Here is a 17,088-nt window from a genome sequence, read left to right on the forward strand (position 1 = left end):
TGGCTGTGCCTGAGCAGAGCCTGACTTATGTCTGTCTCTGTGTTTTGCTCTGGGGGCAGGCGACTCGGCTTTGTGTTGCAGCCGGTAGGCTGGATGGCAGGCTCCTTCTGGACAGCCAGCAGACAGAGGCCCCTGGGGCGAGGAGGCAGCCGGGGCCAGGAAGGTGGAAGTGGCAGCCCTGGTTCCCATCTGGTCTCAGGCTTTGATGCCTCAGACCTCTGTCCTGGGGTGGTGTCCTGACACCAATTTGCTATTGTTCTCTCCCTACCTTTTCTCCTTTCCCCAGCTAGGGTGTGAGGCACGTCTGTGGCCTTGGCTTGCCCACGGTTGGGTTGGTCTTGTGTGCAGCTGGCCACCCTCAGCTCTGGGATCTGGTGTTTGGCTTCTCCTTTCCTAGCATCTGGCTCTGCTGCCCCCTTGGGTGTGGCCCAGCTGAGGCGAGGCCTCCTGGCTCCTTTCCAGCAGTGGGTGGGGGATGATTGATGGCCCCCAAGCCTGCCTGCGCTCGCTGCTCACTCGTGCGCCCTGGCGGAGGCCCCTCCTCTCTCCCAGCCGTGGTCGCCATCTGGGGCTCTGGCATGGTGGTGGGCGACTGGCCTCCACCCTCTGTGGTGTGGCTCTTGGCCTGCTGGGGGCCCGAGGCCAGGCAGGGCCGGAGGTGGCTGGGCGCCCTGGGCCGGGGGCCTCTGACCGGCACTCCCTGTCTCTCCTCAGGCCCACCCCCAGAGCAGCCGCCGGCCATGCCCGCCGTCGGCCTCCTCATGCTGTTCCTCCTCGCCGTGGGGCGGGCCCTGGGTGGCAGCATGCCCTTCCCTGCCTTCTCAGTGACGGACACCTCGCTCACCCACCTGGCCGTGCACCGGGTGACCGGGGAGGTGTTTGTGGGTGCGGTGAATCGCGTCTTCAAGCTGGCCCCCAACCTGACCGAGCTGCGGGTCCACGTCACGGGGCCCGTTGAGGACAACGCTCGCTGCTACCCACCCCCCAGCATGCGTGTCTGTGCCCACCGCCTGGCGCCTGTAGACAACGTGAACAAGCTGTTGCTCATAGACTATGCAGCCCGCCGCCTGGTGGCCTGCGGCAGCATCTGGCAGGGCATCTGCCAGTTCCTGCGGCTGGACGACCTTTTCAAGCTGGGCGAGCCGCACCGCCGCAAGGAGCACTACCTGTCGGGCGCCCAGGAGCCTGACTCCATGGCGGGTGTCATCGTGGAGCAGGGCCAGGGGCCCAGCAAGCTGTTCGTGGGCACCGCTGTGGATGGCAAGTCTGAGTACTTCCCCACCCTGAGCTCCCGAAAGCTCATCGGCGACGAGGACGGTGCCGACATGTTCAGTCTGGTGGGTGACCCGCCCACCTATTCGGCCTCCCGTGCGGGCTGTCCGGCCCCCGACCCCTCCCCTCCCCTCCCTTCTCGCCCCTCTGAAGAACCAGCTCCTGTGCCCTCCTACCTTCACTCTGTCCTGCCTCTGCCTCTGGAAGAGCCCTGGTCCCAGAGGGGACAGGCTGCTGACGACGGGAGGGCGGGCCGGGTCCTGGGACGGGGCTGCTCAGCCTGCCCTCTGGAGCCTTTCTGGCCTGGGGTCCTGTGACCACGTGGGTCGGGGGCACGGAGGTTGTGAGGGAAGCCCCCCAGGGGCCTTGTTGTGGGCGCAGGGCCAGGCTGGGTGGCGGGGGCCCAGGGGCCATGGTTGGGGAGGTCGAGGGTGGACCTAGGCCTCGTCCCAGGCTGTGTCCTCCACCTGCTCCCCAGGTGTACCAGGACGAGTTCGTCTCCTCTCAGATCAAGATCCCCTCAGACACGCTATCCTTGTACCCGGCCTTCGACATCTACTACGTGTACGGCTTCGTGAGCGCTTCCTTCGTGTACTTCCTGACGCTGCAGCTGGATACCCAGCAGACGCTGCTGGACACGGCGGGCGAGAAGTTCTTCACGTCCAAGATCGTGCGCATGTGCTCGGGGGACTCGGAGTTCTACTCGTACGTGGAGTTCCCCATCGGCTGCTCCTGGCGCGGCGTGGAGTACCGCCTGGTGCAGAGCGCCCACCTGGCCAAGCCCGGCCTGCTGCTGGCCCAGGCCCTGGGTGTGCCGGCCGACGAGGACGTCCTCTTCACCATCTTCTCTCAGGGCCAGAAGAACCGGGCCAGCCCGCCGCGGCAGACCATCCTCTGCCTCTTTACCCTCAGCAGCATCAACGCCCACATCCGGCGCCGCATCCAGTCCTGCTACCGTGGGGAGGGCACACTGGCCCTGCCTTGGCTGCTGAACAAGGAGCTGCCCTGTATCAACACCGTGAGCCCTCACCCGCCCCCACCCCTGCCCCCGGGCTGGGCCCTCTGCCCCTTCCTGGGTCTGCGGGGCCAGCCCAGGCGGTCGTACAGCAGCCGCTGGGCCGCCGCATGTGCCAGCCTGGGCTCGGTCTTGGGAACGACAGCTTAGCCCGGGGTCCGCCGCCCCTATCCTCCCCTCCCTGCCTCTGCTGCTTGTCTTTCCTCCCCGGCCTGCCTTCCCACCACCTCTCTGTGTGGACCAGCCCCTCCCCAGCCCAGCCTGCTCGCCCTGCTGCCGCCTGCTCGCCTTCCTCTGCCTCCCTCCTCAGCCCCCAATTTCCTGTGGGGTCCCGGGGCAAACGGTTGGTCTTGGCTGGTAAGGAGCGAGGTGCAGATTCTGCTCCCTCCTAGAACGTGGGCTCTCATTGCCTTGGTCCAGCTGGTGCCCCCAAGCTCTGACTCATGCGTCCTCCTCCTGTTTCACCAGCCCATGCAGATAAATGGAAACTTCTGTGGGCTGGTGTTGAACCAGCCGCTGGGTGGCCTGCACGTGATCGAGGGGCTGCCCCTGCTCGCCGACAGCACTGATGGCATGGCCAGTGTGGCTGCCTACACGTACCAGCAGCATTCTGTGGTCTTCATCGGCACCCGCAGCGGCAGTCTGAAGAAGGTGAGCCCCGGCACGCTCAGCATGTGGGCATCGGGCAGACTGAGATGCAGGCGAGGGCTGCGTTCAAGAATGTGCGGATGAGCCCTGCAGCACCTTGGACGGGGCCCGACCCCTGGGGGAAGGGGGACTTCCCAGGCTGGGTCCCAGGAGCCCAGCTGTGCTCCACAGGTGGCCTCTCAGCCACCCATGCTTGCACTGCCACCGCCCCCTGTGGCCTGAATCGCTGGCTTCCTGTGGCTCTGGGGGCCTACTGGGCCTATCTCCGGGCCTCCCTGCCGGGAGAGCAGGAGCTGTCGTTGCTGGGTCCTCAGTCGAATGAACAAGGAGACAAATGTGGACCTAACCCTCTTTGCCCTCTTGTCCCCTCATGGGCACGGGGGCTGCAGTGCCGGCAGGGCCGCAGCTGCTTCTGTTCCAGGGTGTTCTGAAGGGACAGGAGTCAGGACAACTGCCACGTTCCCCTGCTGCTCACCTGGGGGATGCCGGGCTATCCCTGGGGGAGGTCTGGGGTGGCCGGGGGAAGGTTTGTGAAGGGAGCCACTGAGCCTGATCTACTTCCCTCCTGGTCCCCGTTTTGCATTTGTCACAGCTTTATTGGGGTGTAACTGCCATGTCACACACCCCCCGTTTAAAGCACACACCTGAGTGATTTCAGTAAGTCTGCGGAGCTACTCAAGCATAACCGCTGTCTCATTCCAGGATGTTGCCATCATCCTAAAAATCCCTTCCCTTTTAGCTCTCACGCTTTCCCTGTCCCCCAACTCTAGACAACGCTCATCTCTGTCTCTATGTCCTGGGAGCCTTTTTGGATTGGCTGTGTCACCCCCAAGGGCCTCCAGGGGGCAGCCTTGGTGTCCTCCTTCCCTGGTCTGTGGGACAAGGGAGCGGCAGGCAGGCTGGGTCCCTGGCTCGAGAATAGGATGCCCGGGTGCGTGGGGTGCTGCTGTGGCGTCAGGTGGCTGGTCTCGTGACCCAGGTACGGGTCGACGGCTCTCAGGAGGCCCACCTGTATGAGACGGTGCCTGTGGTGGACGGCAGCCCCATACTCCGCGACCTGCTCTTCAGCCCCGACCACCGGCACGTCTACCTCCTGAGCGAGAAGCAGGTGGGCCCGGCAGGTAGTGGGGCGGGGGTGGGATGGGGGTGGGGCGGGTGCTGACACAGCTGCCCCCAGGTGAGCCAGCTCCCGGTGGAGACCTGTGAGCAGTACCCGAGCTGCGCAGCCTGCCTGGGCTCGGGGGACCCGCACTGCGGGTGGTGCGTGCTGCAGCGCAGGTGAGGAACCGCCCACTCCCCCGAGCTGCGCCCGGTGGCCCCCCCCGCCCCGCCCTTCTACTTTCTTCAGCTAGCGAGTGGAACCTCTATCCCGAGTGACATCCCTCGGACCCCAGGGGATGAGGCCGAGGCATGCGGTTGCCTGGTGCCCTGGGCTGGGCCGCTGTCCCCTTTGTCCCCCCCCAGGGCCCCGCTGCACTCCCGCTCCGGGCCTTGCTGGGGCAGCTGTGGGACGGGACTGGCCTGACCTTGCGCAGATGCTGCCGCCATGGGGCCTGTCCAGGCGCCTCGGCCCCGCGTGGCTTCGCCAAGGAGCTGAGGAAGTGTGTCCAGGTGCGGGTCCGGCCCAACAACGTGTCGGTGACATCGCCTGGGGTGCAGGTGAGCGGTGCGGGGTGTGCGGCTGTAGAGGCCCGTGCACACGTGTTGGGGTGCGCCCGGCTCTGAGCCCTCTGCTTCCCCAGCTGACCGTGGCCATAAGCAACGTGCCAGACCTCAGTGCGGGCGTGAGCTGTGCCTTCGAGGAGGTGACCGAGAGCGAGGCCGTCCTGCTGCCCTCCGGAGAGTTACACTGTCCCTCGCCTTCCCTGCAGGAGCTCCGGGCTCTCACCCGGGGGCACGGTCAGTGGCTGGGCTGCTGGGGGCAGGGGTGCTCTCCGTCCGCGGCTCACGTGTGGCTCTCCTGGGCTCGCTGCAGGGGCCACGCGCACCGTGCAGCTGCAGCTGCGCTCCAAGGAGAGTGGCGTGAGGTTTGCAGGGGCTGACTTTGTCTTCTACAACTGCAGCGTCCTCCAGTCGTGAGTACTGGCCCCCCCGATCCCCGTCCCCATGTCTCTGTTGCTCGTGGTGTCGTGTGGGCCTCAGGCGGGCCCTGGCGCCTTTTGCCTTTGGTTCCCCGTGTGTCCCGCAGGTGGGACGGTGAGGGGCCAGGCCCGGTCTCCTCCGTGATCTCTGAAGCCTCTCCCCTCTAGGTGCATGTCCTGCGTCAGCAGCCCTTACCCCTGCCACTGGTGTAAGTACCGCCACGTGTGTACCAGCCACCCCCATGAGTGCTCCTTCCAGGAGGGCAGGGTCCACAGCCCCGAGGTGAGGCGGGCGCCACACGCGAGGGGGCTGGGCTCCGCGCGGGCTGGCCCCTGGCTTTTCTGCCTTCGGTCTTGGGGTTTTCTTGGAGCGCCCTTAACCGAGTGCCAGCCCAGCTGGCTGATAGCCGTTCTCCCCTCAGGGCTGCCCTGAGATCCTGCCCAGTGGGGACCTCCTGATCCCAGCAGGCGTCATGCAGCCTCTTACCCTGCGGGCCAAGAACCTGCCGCAGCCCCAGTCGGGCCAGAAGAACTACGAGTGTGTGGTCCGGGTGCAGGGGCGGCAGCAGCGGGTGCCTGCCGTCCGCTTCAACAGCAGCAGCGTGCAATGCCAGAACACCTCGGTGAGGCCCATCCGCCCTGCCTCCCTCAGGGGTCCAGGCTGTGCAGGGCTGGGCATGGTGCAGATCTGTGCCCAGCAGACTGTTCTAGAAGCCTCAGCTGACCGTGGCAAGGGACCTTCTGAGTCTCCTGCTGGGGATTTCTGAGCTGGGGGAGGGGCAGTCTGTGCACCTTCACTGTGGTCACGTGGGTCCCTCTCCCCCAGTACTCCTATGAAGGTGATGAGTATGGTGACACTGAGCTGGACTTCTCCGTGGTCTGGGATGGAGATTTCCCCATCGACAAGCCCGCTACCTTCCGAGGTGAGTGGCGGGATGGGGCTGAGGAGCTCACCTCCTGGGGCAGAGAAGGCATGTGCTGGGGCCGGGCCCACAGGGAGACCCTTCGTTAGGGCCTGTAGCTGCTCCCCAGCGGTGCCCTCTATGCCCACAGCCCTCCTGTACAAGTGCTGGGCGCAGCGGCCCAGCTGTGGCCTCTGCCTCAAGGCTGACCCTCGCTTCAACTGTGGCTGGTGCATCTCGGAGCATAGGTGCCAGCTGCGGGCCCACTGCCCAGCCCCCAAGACCAACTGGATGCACCCGAACCAGAAGGGCGCTCGCTGCAGCCACCCCCGCATTGCCCAGGTCGGCCTCCCCACCACCCGCTGCCCTTTGGGTACTCACTGCCTCGGCTCACTCTCCCGCCTCGCCTCCTGCTCTGCAGATCCACCCGCTCATGGGGCCCAAGGAGGGAGGCACCCGGATCACCATCATGGGCGAGAACCTGGGCCTCACCTCCCGAGACGTGGGCCTGCGGGTGGCCGGCGTGCGCTGCAACTCCATCCCCGCCGAGTACGTCAGTGCTGAGAGGTGAGTGCGGCTGCGCAGGCGCTGGGCCTCCCCACAGCCTGCGGCCAGGCGCCCGGGCCTGACTTCTCACCCGACCTGACCCCTAGGATCGTGTGTGAGATGGAGGAGTCGCTGGTGCCCAGCCCGCCACCGGGGCCCGCAGAGCTCTGCGTCAGCGACTGCTCGGCTGACTTCCGCACGCAGTCTGAGCAGCTCTACAGTTTCGTGGTACGTGGGCTGCCCGCCCCCTTCCCTCTCCCACTCCTTCCTGGCGGGGTCTGTGGCCCGGCCCTGCTGGGTGCCCGCTGTCTCCTCGCTCCCCTCAGGGCTGCTTCTCCCATAGACGCCCACGTTCGACCGCGTGAGTCCCAGTCGGGGCCCAGCCTCGGGGGGCACGCGAATCACCATTTCCGGTCATTCTCTGGACGCCGGCAGCAGAGTCACAGTGACCGTGAGAGACAGCGAGTGCCAGTTCGTGAGGTGAGTGTTGCAGGTGGGGCCACGGGGCCGGCAGGTGGCGGCCCTGGGCAGCCCGCTCCAAGTCCCCGCTTGCTGACATAGGAGGGATGCTGAAGCGATCGTGTGCATCTCGCCTGTCTCCACGCTGGGCCCGAGCCAGGCCCCCATCACCCTGGCCATCGACCGCGCCAACATCTCCAGTCCCAGTGTCCTCTACACCTACACCCAGGACCCCACCGTCACTCGCCTCGAGCCCACCTGGAGCATCATCAAGTAAGGCCCTCGGGAGAATGGGGCCTGGCTGGCAGAGGGGAGGCTGGGGGCCAGGTCCTTGAGTGCCCGGCCTGGGCCTCGCCTGGTGCCCAGGTGACCCAGGGTCGGGGAGGCCTTGGGCTTCCATGGCAGGCTCGATAACGCTCCAGGGCTGGGCTCAGGGTGGTGGCGAGGAAGCCTGAGGCCCCTCACCCCCATACCTAGTGGAAGCACCTCCATCACCGTGAGTGGGACCCACCTGCTGACGGTCCAGGAGCCCCGGGTCCGGGCCAAGTACCGAGGCATCGAGACCACCAACGTGAGTGCCAGCTGCCACCATCCCACCCCTGACCCCCTGCCTGCTGTGGCCTCACATGCTGGGCTGCCCACCTTTGTCCCCACAGACGTGCCAGGTGATCAACGACACCGCCATGCTGTGTAAGGCCCCCGGCATCTTCCTAGGGCGGCCCCAGCCGCAGGCGCAGGGTGAGCACCCTGACGAGTTCGGCTTCCTGCTGGACCACGTGCAGACAGCCCGTTCCCTCAACTGGTCCTCCTTCACCTACTACCCCGACCCCAGCTTCGAGCCACTTGGGCCCTCCGGGGTCCTGGATGTCAAGCCTGGCTCCCACGTGGTGCTGAAGGTGCCGGTGTGGTGGGCGCCTAGGGCGGGAGGGGCGGGGTGGTGGGGAGCCCTGGCCAGCAGTGCTCTCTTTCTGCAGGGCAAGAATCTGATCCCTGCGGCAGCTGGCAGCTCCCGCCTCAACTACACGGTGCTGATCGGGGGCCAGCCGTGCACGCTCACCGTCTCGGACACGCAACTCCTGTGTGACTCCCCCAGCCAGACGGGCCGGCAGCCGGTCATGGTGGGTAGGGGGCAGGGAGGCCGCCAGAGCAGCCTGGCGCGGGGTCGGGGTCAGCTTATGGCGCCTGTCCCTGCAGGTGCTGGTGGGCGGCCTGGAGTTCTGGCTGGGCACCCTGCACATCACGGCCGATCGGGCGCTGAGCCTGCCGGCTGTGGTGGGGCTGGCGGTGGGGGGCGGCCTCCTGCTGCTGGCCATCAGCGCTGTGCTGGTCGCCTACAAACGCAAGACTCAGGACGCCGACCGCACGCTCAAGCGCCTCCAGCTGCAGATGGACAACTTGGAGTCCCGGGTGGCCCTGGAATGCAAGGAAGGTGCCTGCATGGGGGTGGGGGGTGGGGCAGGAGGCGGGGGCTCCCTCCTCCCTCGCTGCTCACTCTCCCCTCACTCTCCCTCACCGGCCCTCCCCAGCCTTCGCTGAGCTGCAGACAGACATCAATGAGCTGACAAACCACATGGATGGCGTGCAGATCCCCTTCCTGGACTATCGGACCTACGCCGTGCGTGTGCTCTTCCCGGGCATCGAGGCCCACCCAGTGCTCAAGGAGCTGGATGTGAGTGCCCACTGTTGCCTGCGCATGCCCTCCACCCCAGGGCCACCTCCACCCTCTGAGATGCCCTGTCCCCCCCCGGCCCCCAGACACCCCCCAACGTCGAGAAGGCCCTGCGTCTCTTTGGGCAGCTGCTGCACAGCCGCGCCTTCGTGCTCACCTTTATCCACACTCTGGAGGCTCAGAGCAGCTTCTCCATGCGCGACCGTGGCACTGTGGCCTCGCTCACTATGGTGGCCCTGCAGAGCCGCCTCGATTATGCCACGGGGCTGCTCAAGCAACTGCTGGCGGACCTCATCGAGAAGAACCTCGAGAGCAAGAACCACCCGAAGCTGCTCCTGCGCAGGTACTGGGGTCCCCCTGCGCCAGTCCTGCCCCTCCCCTGGGAGTCCCAGCCCTGCCCGGCCAGGGCCCCAGCACCCCTTTCACCCTAGGACCGAGTCAGTGGCTGAGAAGATGCTCACCAACTGGTTCACTTTCCTGCTGCATAAGTTTCTGAAGGTGCGTGCGCTCAGAGGGCAAGTGGGGGGCGAGGGGATGTGAGGAAGCGGTCGGCCGCAGGCGGGCGGCAAGCTGTGTCCCGGCCTGGCTGCAGGAGTGCGCCGGGGAGCCACTCTTCCTGCTCTACTGCGCCATCAAGCAGCAGATGGAGAAGGGCCCCATTGACGCCATCACAGGCGAGGCCCGCTACTCCCTGAGCGAGGACAAGCTCATCCGGCAGCAGATTGACTACAAGACGCTGGTGAGCAGGGGGCCAGGTGGGGAGGGCATCGGGCCTGAGGGGACGCCTCACCCAGGACCCACCCTGCGGTCCCCCTCACCCTCAGACCCTGCACTGTGTGTGCCCGGAGAGCGAGGGCAGCGCTCAGGTCCCGGTGAAGGTTCTCAACTGTGACAGCGTCACCCAGGCCAAAGACAAGCTGCTAGATGCTGTGTACAAGGGCATCCCCTACTCTCAGCGTCCCAGAGCTGAGGACATGGACCTAGGTGAGGCCCCGGCCCTCTCCTCCTGGCTCCCCACCTCCTGTGGCCACGTTACCTTAGCTGGCGTTCACTCTCCCCACCTGAGCTCTGTCCTCTGAGGGCAGTGGGCCCAGGGTCCCAGGGGACGCGGAGCGGGACCTCAGAGCTGCCTGTGGCCCGCAGAATGGCGCCAGGGCCGCATGGCCCGCATCATTCTCCAGGACGAGGATGTCACCACCAAAATCGAGTGTGACTGGAAGAGGGTCAACTCATTGGCCCACTACCAGGTGAGCATCCGGAGGTCCACTCACTCCCAGGGCCCTTGGGAGCCATGGCCCTGCCCCGAGGCCACAGGAGTAGGGGTCCCGGCCCCTCCCCTCTCTGGCCCCTGCACCACAGGCCCCCCTCGGGGAGCCGTGGGAGCTGCCCCACACGTGCCCTGCTGGGCCGGGGTAGGCGGTGGCTCAGGCCCCTTGGCTTCTCGGCCTCCCACATTGCCCCCCTCTCTGTCTCTGGGATTTGCAGGTGACAGACGGTTCCTTGGTGGCTTTGGTGCCCAAACAAGTGTCAGCCTACAACATGGCCAACTCGTTCACCTTCACCCGCTCTCTCAGCCGTTATGGTAGGCGTCCTCGGTGTGGGGTCTCTGCTGGCCCCGTGCCCTGTGAGGCTGTGTCGGCCATCGTGGGGAACCCCCAGCCCCACCCCGTATGAGCAGCCAGCTTGGTTCTGGCGGCCCCCCGGACCCTGCTCTCAGGAGGTCTCTAGTTCCTTCGAGCCTAGAAGTGCGGTGGGCCCGTGAGAGCAGACGGGCCCCCTCAGCCTGCAGGGCTCCCGGGATGGAGGGGAGAGAGAGCCATGGCGCTGGCTGGTGTGGCCCCGCTGGCCTAAGGGGCACACCACCCTCTGCCCCAGAGAGCTTGCTCCGCACGGCCAGCAGCCCTGACAGCCTCCGCTCGCGGGCACCCATGATCACGCCCGACCAGGAGACGGGCACCAAGCTGTGGCACCTGGTGAAGAACCACGACCACGCCGACCACCGGGAGGGAGACCGAGGCAGCAAGATGGTCTCGGAGATCTACCTGACGCGGTTGCTGGCCACCAAGGTGTGGGCCTGCCCCGCGCCACCCTGGTGTTAGTGCACGTGCCTTGTAGCCCGGCCTTGGCCCTGGGGTTGGCCTGGGCTGCCTGGGGAAGGGGCCACTGGATTGTTCCAATCCCAGGGGACTTGCTCAACGCCTTTGCTATGGGAACTGCCACCCTGAGGTCGAGGCCAAGCTTGTCTGAGGGGTGCTGGCCAAGCACAGAAGCCCTGCTCGTTGTCACGCCTCTCTGTCCCCATCTGTCCTGCCGTGGGGACGTCCCGCCCTGGCTCCCCGTCAGCTGGTGTCCTTGCTGCGCCCCTGCAGGGCACGCTGCAGAAGTTCGTGGACGACCTCTTCGAGAGTGTCTTCAGCACGGCGCACCGGGGCTCGGCACTGCCCCTGGCCATCAAGTACATGTTCGACTTCCTGGACGAGCAGGCCGACCAGCGGCAGATCAGCGATCCTGACGTGCGCCACACCTGGAAGAGCAACTGGTACTGCCGTGCACCGGCCCGCGGGCGGGGGCGTGAGGAGGCTTGGCTGGGGCTCTGGGACCACGGTCAGGACGCCCTTGGGGGCTTGGCTGGTCACCCTGGCAGGAGACCTGGCACTGATGGTGCCGCCGAGCACAGAGAGCTCTGCCAGGGCTTTGGGCGGGTGGGGTGTGGGTAGTGTGGCCAGTGCCCAGAGGTGCCCTTGGCCCTCAGGGCCTTGCTGCTCACCTGGTGATACCGCTGACACAGGGCAGAGATAACCGGAAGCCCGGTGCAGGGGTTAGCCGTGCGAGGGGGGCGCGTTGAAACTCACTGAGGACGGAAGGCCGTGCACTCTGACTTCTCGCTGCTTGAAGTCAGGCTGCTGCCTGTCAGCGCGACAGTCTTGCCGGCTGTGGGCCCGCAGAGGTGAGCACGGACGGGAGGGTGTGCGGGGGAGACCGGGAGCTGCGGGCCTCTGTCCCTCTGTCCAGCCTGCCCCTGCGCTTCTGGGTGAACGTGATCAAGAACCCGCAGTTCGTCTTCGACATCCACAAGAACAGCATCACGGACGCCTGCCTGTCGGTGGTGGCCCAGACCTTCATGGACTCCTGCTCGACGTCCGAGCACCGCCTGGGCAAGGACTCGCCCTCCAACAAGCTGCTCTACGCCAAGGACATCCCCAGCTACAAGAGCTGGGTGGAGAGGTGGGCCCCAGTGTGTGGGGAGGCGGGGCCGGGACCCCAGGGGACACAGCTGCTGGGCGAGGGGGCAAGAGCTGCGCCGCCACGGGCTGGCTGCTCTTCAGGAAGGAGGCCCGGAGGCTGGCCTGGCAGCCGGGGCAGGGACTTTGGCTTTTGTGGCGCCTGCTGGCATGACCTCCTCGGGGCCCCAACAGGTACTACCGGGACATATCCAAGATGGCGTCCATCAGCGACCAGGACATGGACGCGTACCTGGTGGAGCAGTCCCGTCTCCATGCCAGTGACTTCAACGTCCTGAGCGCGCTCAGTGAGCTCTACTTCTACGTTACCAAGTACCGCCAGGAGGTGCGTGCCACCCCCTCAGGCCCCTGCTCTTTGGCTCTGAGGGTACAGCTGGTGGCAAAGGCAGGGGCGTGGTGGGGGTCAGCGAGCCCAGCTCTTGGATTCCTCACAGTTCCTCCCCCAACCAGGCTCTTAAGGTGGCACAGGTGACACTCTCTGTAGATGCTGGGATTTGAGGGACCCAGTAGAGAAGCCACTGGCTGGAGCGCAAAGTTCTGGTCCGGCAGAAGTTAGGGGCCCGGAGCACATGGAGGGCTGGGTTGATGACTGGCTGGGGCCAAAGGTGGGCGGGGTCAGCCCACCTGCCTGGTTTGTGGCTGGAGAGTCAGGGAAGACAGGTGCGCTGGCTCCAGGGTTGGATTCCTGGCTGGAGATGAGAATGGGTGGGCCCGGACGGGGCCCCGAACCTGGATGAGCTCCCCAAAGGGGGGCCACGGGCAGCTGGAGAGGGAGACGTGGCCCAAGCACTTGAGTGGCCCTGGGACACTCAAGAGGTGGCAGAGAAGAGGGGGGACCGGCTGCAGAGTCTGAGGAGGCTCGGGAGGGGCCCCCGAGTGCCAGACGGGTCCTGGAACACGCGTGAGGGCCCCCCCAACCCCGCCCTGGGCGTCAGGGAAGGGGGGCAGTGGGGGTGGGGCTTGGCCAGGAGGAGCCCGCCCCTCAAGAGCCCGGCTCGGGGCCTCTTCCCGCAGGTTCTCACCGCTCTGGACCGAGATGCCTCTTGCCGGAAGCAGAAGCTGCGCCAGAAGCTGGAACAGATCATCGGCCTTGCGTCCAGCAACAGCTAAGTGAGGCGGACCCCGTGAGGAGGGGACTTCTCATTCCTGAGCCGTCCTCCCGTGCAGAGGGGCGTCTCCTGCCTGGGTCCCGGGGCTGAGCCCTGGATTGGGTGGCATGAGGTCACCGGGCCAAGATGCCCCTGGCACAGCCGGGCTCCCGTCATTAGTGCCTTGCTTTGGGCCCTGCGTGGGGAGGGGGTGACCGGACTAAGCCCCCCACCCCGGCAGCAGCAATACCCCCGCCCTCCTGCCCTCGTGCCGGGGGTTGTGGTCGCCCCTGCCCTCCTTGCTATTTATACCCCAACCACCTATTTATTTAATTTATCTCCACCTCACCGTCATCTCCATCTGTAAATACGCGCCCCCTCCTCCCCCGCCCCCCGGAGGTTGCCAGCCTCACTCACCTTCTCTCTTTGAGTCCTCCCGGCTCCCTTGTGACATGGTCAGCCTTGGCCTAGCCTCTGGCCACGCCCCCTTGCCCTGGCTGGCCCCACCCATGCTGAGGATGGGGCCTCGGCACCAGCAGCCCTTGGGGCGGGTGAGGCACCGAAGTTGCCCTCGGACGGTGGCTCAGCCAAGGGGTCCCCCTGCGGCCACTGCAGCAGCCCCTCCAGACTTCTCGGGCCGGGACTGTACCCCCTCCCGGGGCCCCGTTCTCTCTGAGCGCCTGGAGAGCTCGAACCAGGCTCCTGCCAGGGCGTGAGCTGGGCCTGGGAGCACCGAACCCCCCCTTCTCTGGGCCCTGCTGCCAAACCCTCTCGGTGTGGTCTGCGCGTCCGGACCCCTCATCCTCCGCTGCCCTGTCCTGTGCCCGCCCCGAGGGGCAGAGGCAGCAGTGCCTTACTCCTTTGTCCTGCCTCCTCAGAGGAATCCGGCCCCAGCCCGCGCTCCTGGAAACCCACTTGGCCCCTTTTTCTCTTTTTTGCATGAGGTTTTCTTTGTCCCTCTAATTTTTGTTTCCTAATTAAATGTTGAGAAATGGACGCAGTGTGTGGCTTTGTCCTCGGGGCAGGTGGCTGCTCCCCGGAACGTGGAAGCAGGTGGGGAGGCTGTCGGACTCTGCATGAGCTGCTCGCCCTTGATGGGGGGAAGGGCGACTCGTTGCAGGGTTTCTGAGGACTTGAGGTGCTCCAGGGCGACGTCCAATCCATCAGTGAGTCCTGGTGGCTCCGCCTTCAAGACACATGCAGAACCCGCCCCCTTCTCCCCACCTCCACTGCCCCCGACTGGTCCAAGCCACCCTTGTCGCTTGCCTGGATGCCAGGGTACCCATTTCTGCCTCTCCTCAACGTGGGAGGCACTGGGACCCTGTTAACATACACGGTGGACCTTGCCCCCACTCTGTTCAAAACCATCCAGGGCTTCATGGCCCCCAAACGCCTTCATATCTGACAACTCTTTACTGTCCCAAGTGCACTGCAGTCACTGTGCTCCTACCTACCTCCTACCTCTTACCCTCTTAAGTAAGCCGGGTGGGGAGAAAGCAGGATCCGATTTTAAATAGAGCAGCCAGGAATGATTTTCGGGTGAGCCAGGGGGATCCCCAGAGGAAGAGGGTTCCAGACTGAAGAGAACCAGTGCAAAGGCCTTGAGGCAGGAGCCAGCCTGGCATGTTATTTTTTTAAATAAACTTATATTTTTGGCTGCGTTGGGTCTTTGTTGCTGCGCACGGCCTTTCTCTAGTTGCGGCAAGTGGGGGCTACCCTTCCTTGCGGTGCGCGGGCTTCTCATTGCGGTGGCTTCTCTGGTCGCGGAGCACAGGCTCTAGGCATGCGGGCTTCAGTAGTTGTGGCTCGCGGGCTCTAGAGCGCAGGCTCAGTAGCTGTGGTGCACGGGCTTAGTTGCCCCGCGGCACGTGCGATCTTCCTGGACCAGGGCTCGAACCCATGTCCCCGGCATTGGCAGGCAGATTCTTAACCACTGAGCCACCAGGGAAGCCCCCGGCCTGGCATTTTTGCACGGCCAAGGAAGCCAGTGAGGCTGAATCAGGATGAGCAAGCGAAAGGTGGGAATGGAGAAGATTGGAGAGGAAACGGGCTGGATCACATCTGGCTTTTTTTTTTTTTTTTTTTTTGGCTGCACTGGGTCCTCGTTGTTGGGTCTTCGTTGCTGCATGCAGGCTTTCTCTAGTTGTGGCGAGTGGAGGCTATTCTTCGTTGCAGTGCACGGGCTCTTCATTGCGGTGGGTTCTCTTGCAGAGTTCGGGCTCTAGGTGCGCAGACTTCAGTAGTTGTGGCACGTGGGCTCAGTAGTTGTGGCACATGGGCTTAGCTGCTCTGTGGCATGTGGGATGTTCGCGCACCAGGGATCGAACCCGTGTCCCCTGCATTGGCAGGTGGATTCTCAACCACTGCGCCACCAGGGAAGTCTCTCACGTCTGGTTTTTCAGGCCATTGTAAGTTCTTTGGCTTTGTCCCTAAGAGTCCATTTTGGAGATTCTTTTTAACGGAAGAGTGACACAATCTGACATGTTTTAAAGCAACCTGGCAGCTTCACCAGTTCATCTGTCAGGTCAAGGCAGTAGGCTGATTCTGGGCTTTGCTGGGTGAGGGAGGGAGAATCAGATTGACGTTGGGCCCTAGAGCCTGGGGTACTGTAGCTCGGGAGCTGCCGGCAGAGAGGATCCTGGGGGTCTGCAGAGGGTCCCCCTGGAGTATCGGGGGTGCTGATCAGCACAAGTGTGTGAGGAAACCGCCCCGGGCCTGGGAAAGGGCTGCCAAGAAGGATTAAAGGTAACTATGCTCAGGGCTCAAGCAGGACCTGGATGAGCACCTGTCCCCACTGGCCAGAATGGAAACCTCAGAATTCAAGAGGCCTGAGGGAGGGCACTCAGAAGGGTCTTGCCTCAGTAGCGGGAAAATAATTAATTCTATACTAGAAGCTGCTCTAGTGCCATGTAGCAAATCTTAGAAGCAAGATTCTAAAGAATCAAATTGTCTCCAAGTAACCGCAGCATCTGAGAACAAAGTTCAAGTATGTTTACGGATACAAAAATAGCCAGCACCCAAGGTAAAACATACAAGGTCTGCTATCCAAGCAAAAACACTTGGCATGAAAATAGTAAGTAAGGACCAGCCCATTAGAAGGAGATAGATAGAGCAATCAATAAAAGGCAACCAGATTGCAAAGGAAGAAGTAAAGCTTCCAAGATCGCAGGATATTTTAGAGGGAGCTAACTCCCCCTGCCCAGACCCTGAGCCAGGTGTGCCAGCAGTTTTCTTCACTGATCTGAAACAAAGCCAGTAAACTACAAAATTCCTAGCCTAGTGTTTCTGGGTTGTTTGCTCTTCTCACACACACTGAGGTTTTTATTTTTGCGGGACACTAACGTAATGGTGACATAGATGTGGGGAAACCAGGATTGTGGTGGGAGGGCACAGTTTCTGGAGTGAGTAGAGGAGAACCATTTGGGGAGGAGGCAGAGGGACAGTGGCGTGAAAGTGCTCGATTCTCAGCTCCCCATCGATAATTAAAGTCCTAAAAATGGTTTTTAAAAAGGAAAGAAAGAAAAAGACCCTTTCTGTAGCCACCAGAGCTGCTGCGTGCTGGCGGGGGAGATGCTCCATCATCACCGTCGTCGCCATGCCCACCGCCACCATCCCCAGCACCAGCATCGCCCTCCCTCCAGCCCACGCTGTCAGAGCTCTCTGGGCTCTGTGCCGGCGGACTCCGTTCACGCACATGCAGGAACAGGGACCGGATCTCCCCCGCACTGGCTTGAAAGAATCCCCTAAACGCAGCCAAAACTTATGAAACACAGGCTGTGAAGAAACTGGGCCTCGGGTGAGGGAGGACCGTCAGTGACCTCTGGGAGCTGAGACCCCGAAGAGGTGAGCCGTGCAGCTGCCCCAGCTTGCTGTCTACACGGACCGTCCGGACCGAGTCCAGCCGCCTCCCCGGGTCTCGGGGGTGGATCGCAGAGCGCACGCAGCCGGAGTTGGCGAGTGGAGGACCGGAGAGGACACGGCGGCACAGGGAGAGAACCGTGCCCAAGGGCGGAGGGTCCACTGAAGCGCGCTGAGGACCACTGAGCAGCACCAGCGTGGAAGGAAACTCTGCGAGGCGGGGGACAGGGCCACCCAAAGGATGGAAGGTAACTCTGCCCAGCGCTCGAGCAGGACAGGGACTGGGGGCTGTCCCCACCGGCCAGAAT

At 64.1% G+C, this 17,088-nt stretch overlaps 1 protein-coding gene across 2 annotated transcripts; it reads left to right on the forward strand.

Moving 5' to 3' along the window:
- The first annotated feature begins 406 nt into the window (after positions 1 to 406).
- PLXNA3 (plexin A3) lies at positions 407 to 13,918 on the forward strand. Of its 2 annotated transcripts, XM_082610238.1 has the most exons (32): positions 407 to 1,337; positions 1,751 to 2,290; positions 2,756 to 2,938; positions 3,915 to 4,043; positions 4,113 to 4,213; positions 4,471 to 4,594; positions 4,678 to 4,834; positions 4,911 to 5,010; positions 5,185 to 5,299; positions 5,439 to 5,639; positions 5,843 to 5,939; positions 6,070 to 6,260; positions 6,340 to 6,485; positions 6,572 to 6,692; positions 6,808 to 6,944; positions 7,026 to 7,196; positions 7,401 to 7,494; positions 7,580 to 7,819; positions 7,898 to 8,041; positions 8,118 to 8,352; positions 8,450 to 8,592; positions 8,679 to 8,935; positions 9,024 to 9,090; positions 9,185 to 9,331; positions 9,417 to 9,576; positions 9,736 to 9,839; positions 10,078 to 10,174; positions 10,468 to 10,658; positions 10,962 to 11,131; positions 11,605 to 11,817; positions 12,009 to 12,159; positions 12,849 to 13,918. In XM_082610238.1, the coding sequence occupies exons 1-32, from the start codon at positions 483 to 485 to the stop codon at positions 12,942 to 12,944; spliced, it is 5,877 nt and encodes a 1,958-aa protein (XP_082466364.1). In that variant the 5' UTR covers positions 407 to 482; the 3' UTR covers positions 12,945 to 13,918. The 2 variants fall into 2 exon arrangements, with proteins under 2 accessions (XP_082466364.1, XP_082466365.1); XM_082610239.1 differs by lacking the exons at positions 11,605 to 11,817; positions 12,009 to 12,159; positions 12,849 to 13,918 and adding an exon at positions 11,381 to 11,588.
- The last annotated feature ends 3,170 nt before the right edge of the window (positions 13,919 to 17,088 follow it).

This window comes from Mesoplodon mirus (genome assembly GCF_964341445.2).
Source record: "Mesoplodon mirus genome assembly, chromosome: X".
NCBI classification, from domain to species: Eukaryota; Metazoa; Chordata; class Mammalia; order Artiodactyla; family Ziphiidae; genus Mesoplodon; species Mesoplodon mirus.

Excerpts from the sequence above, each read along its gene's own strand:
- PLXNA3 (XM_082610238.1), top strand. The coding sequence starts at position 483 with ATGGCCCCCAAGCCTGCCTGCGCTCGCTGCTCACTCGTGCGCCCTGGC. Across the intron at positions 6,486-6,571 it reads GAGTACGTCAGTGCTGAGAG|GATCGTGTGTGAGATGGAGG; the intron begins GTGAGTGCGGCT and ends CCTGACCCCTAG. Across the intron at positions 11,818-12,008 it reads TACAAGAGCTGGGTGGAGAG|GTACTACCGGGACATATCCA; the intron begins GTGGGCCCCAGT and ends GGGCCCCAACAG.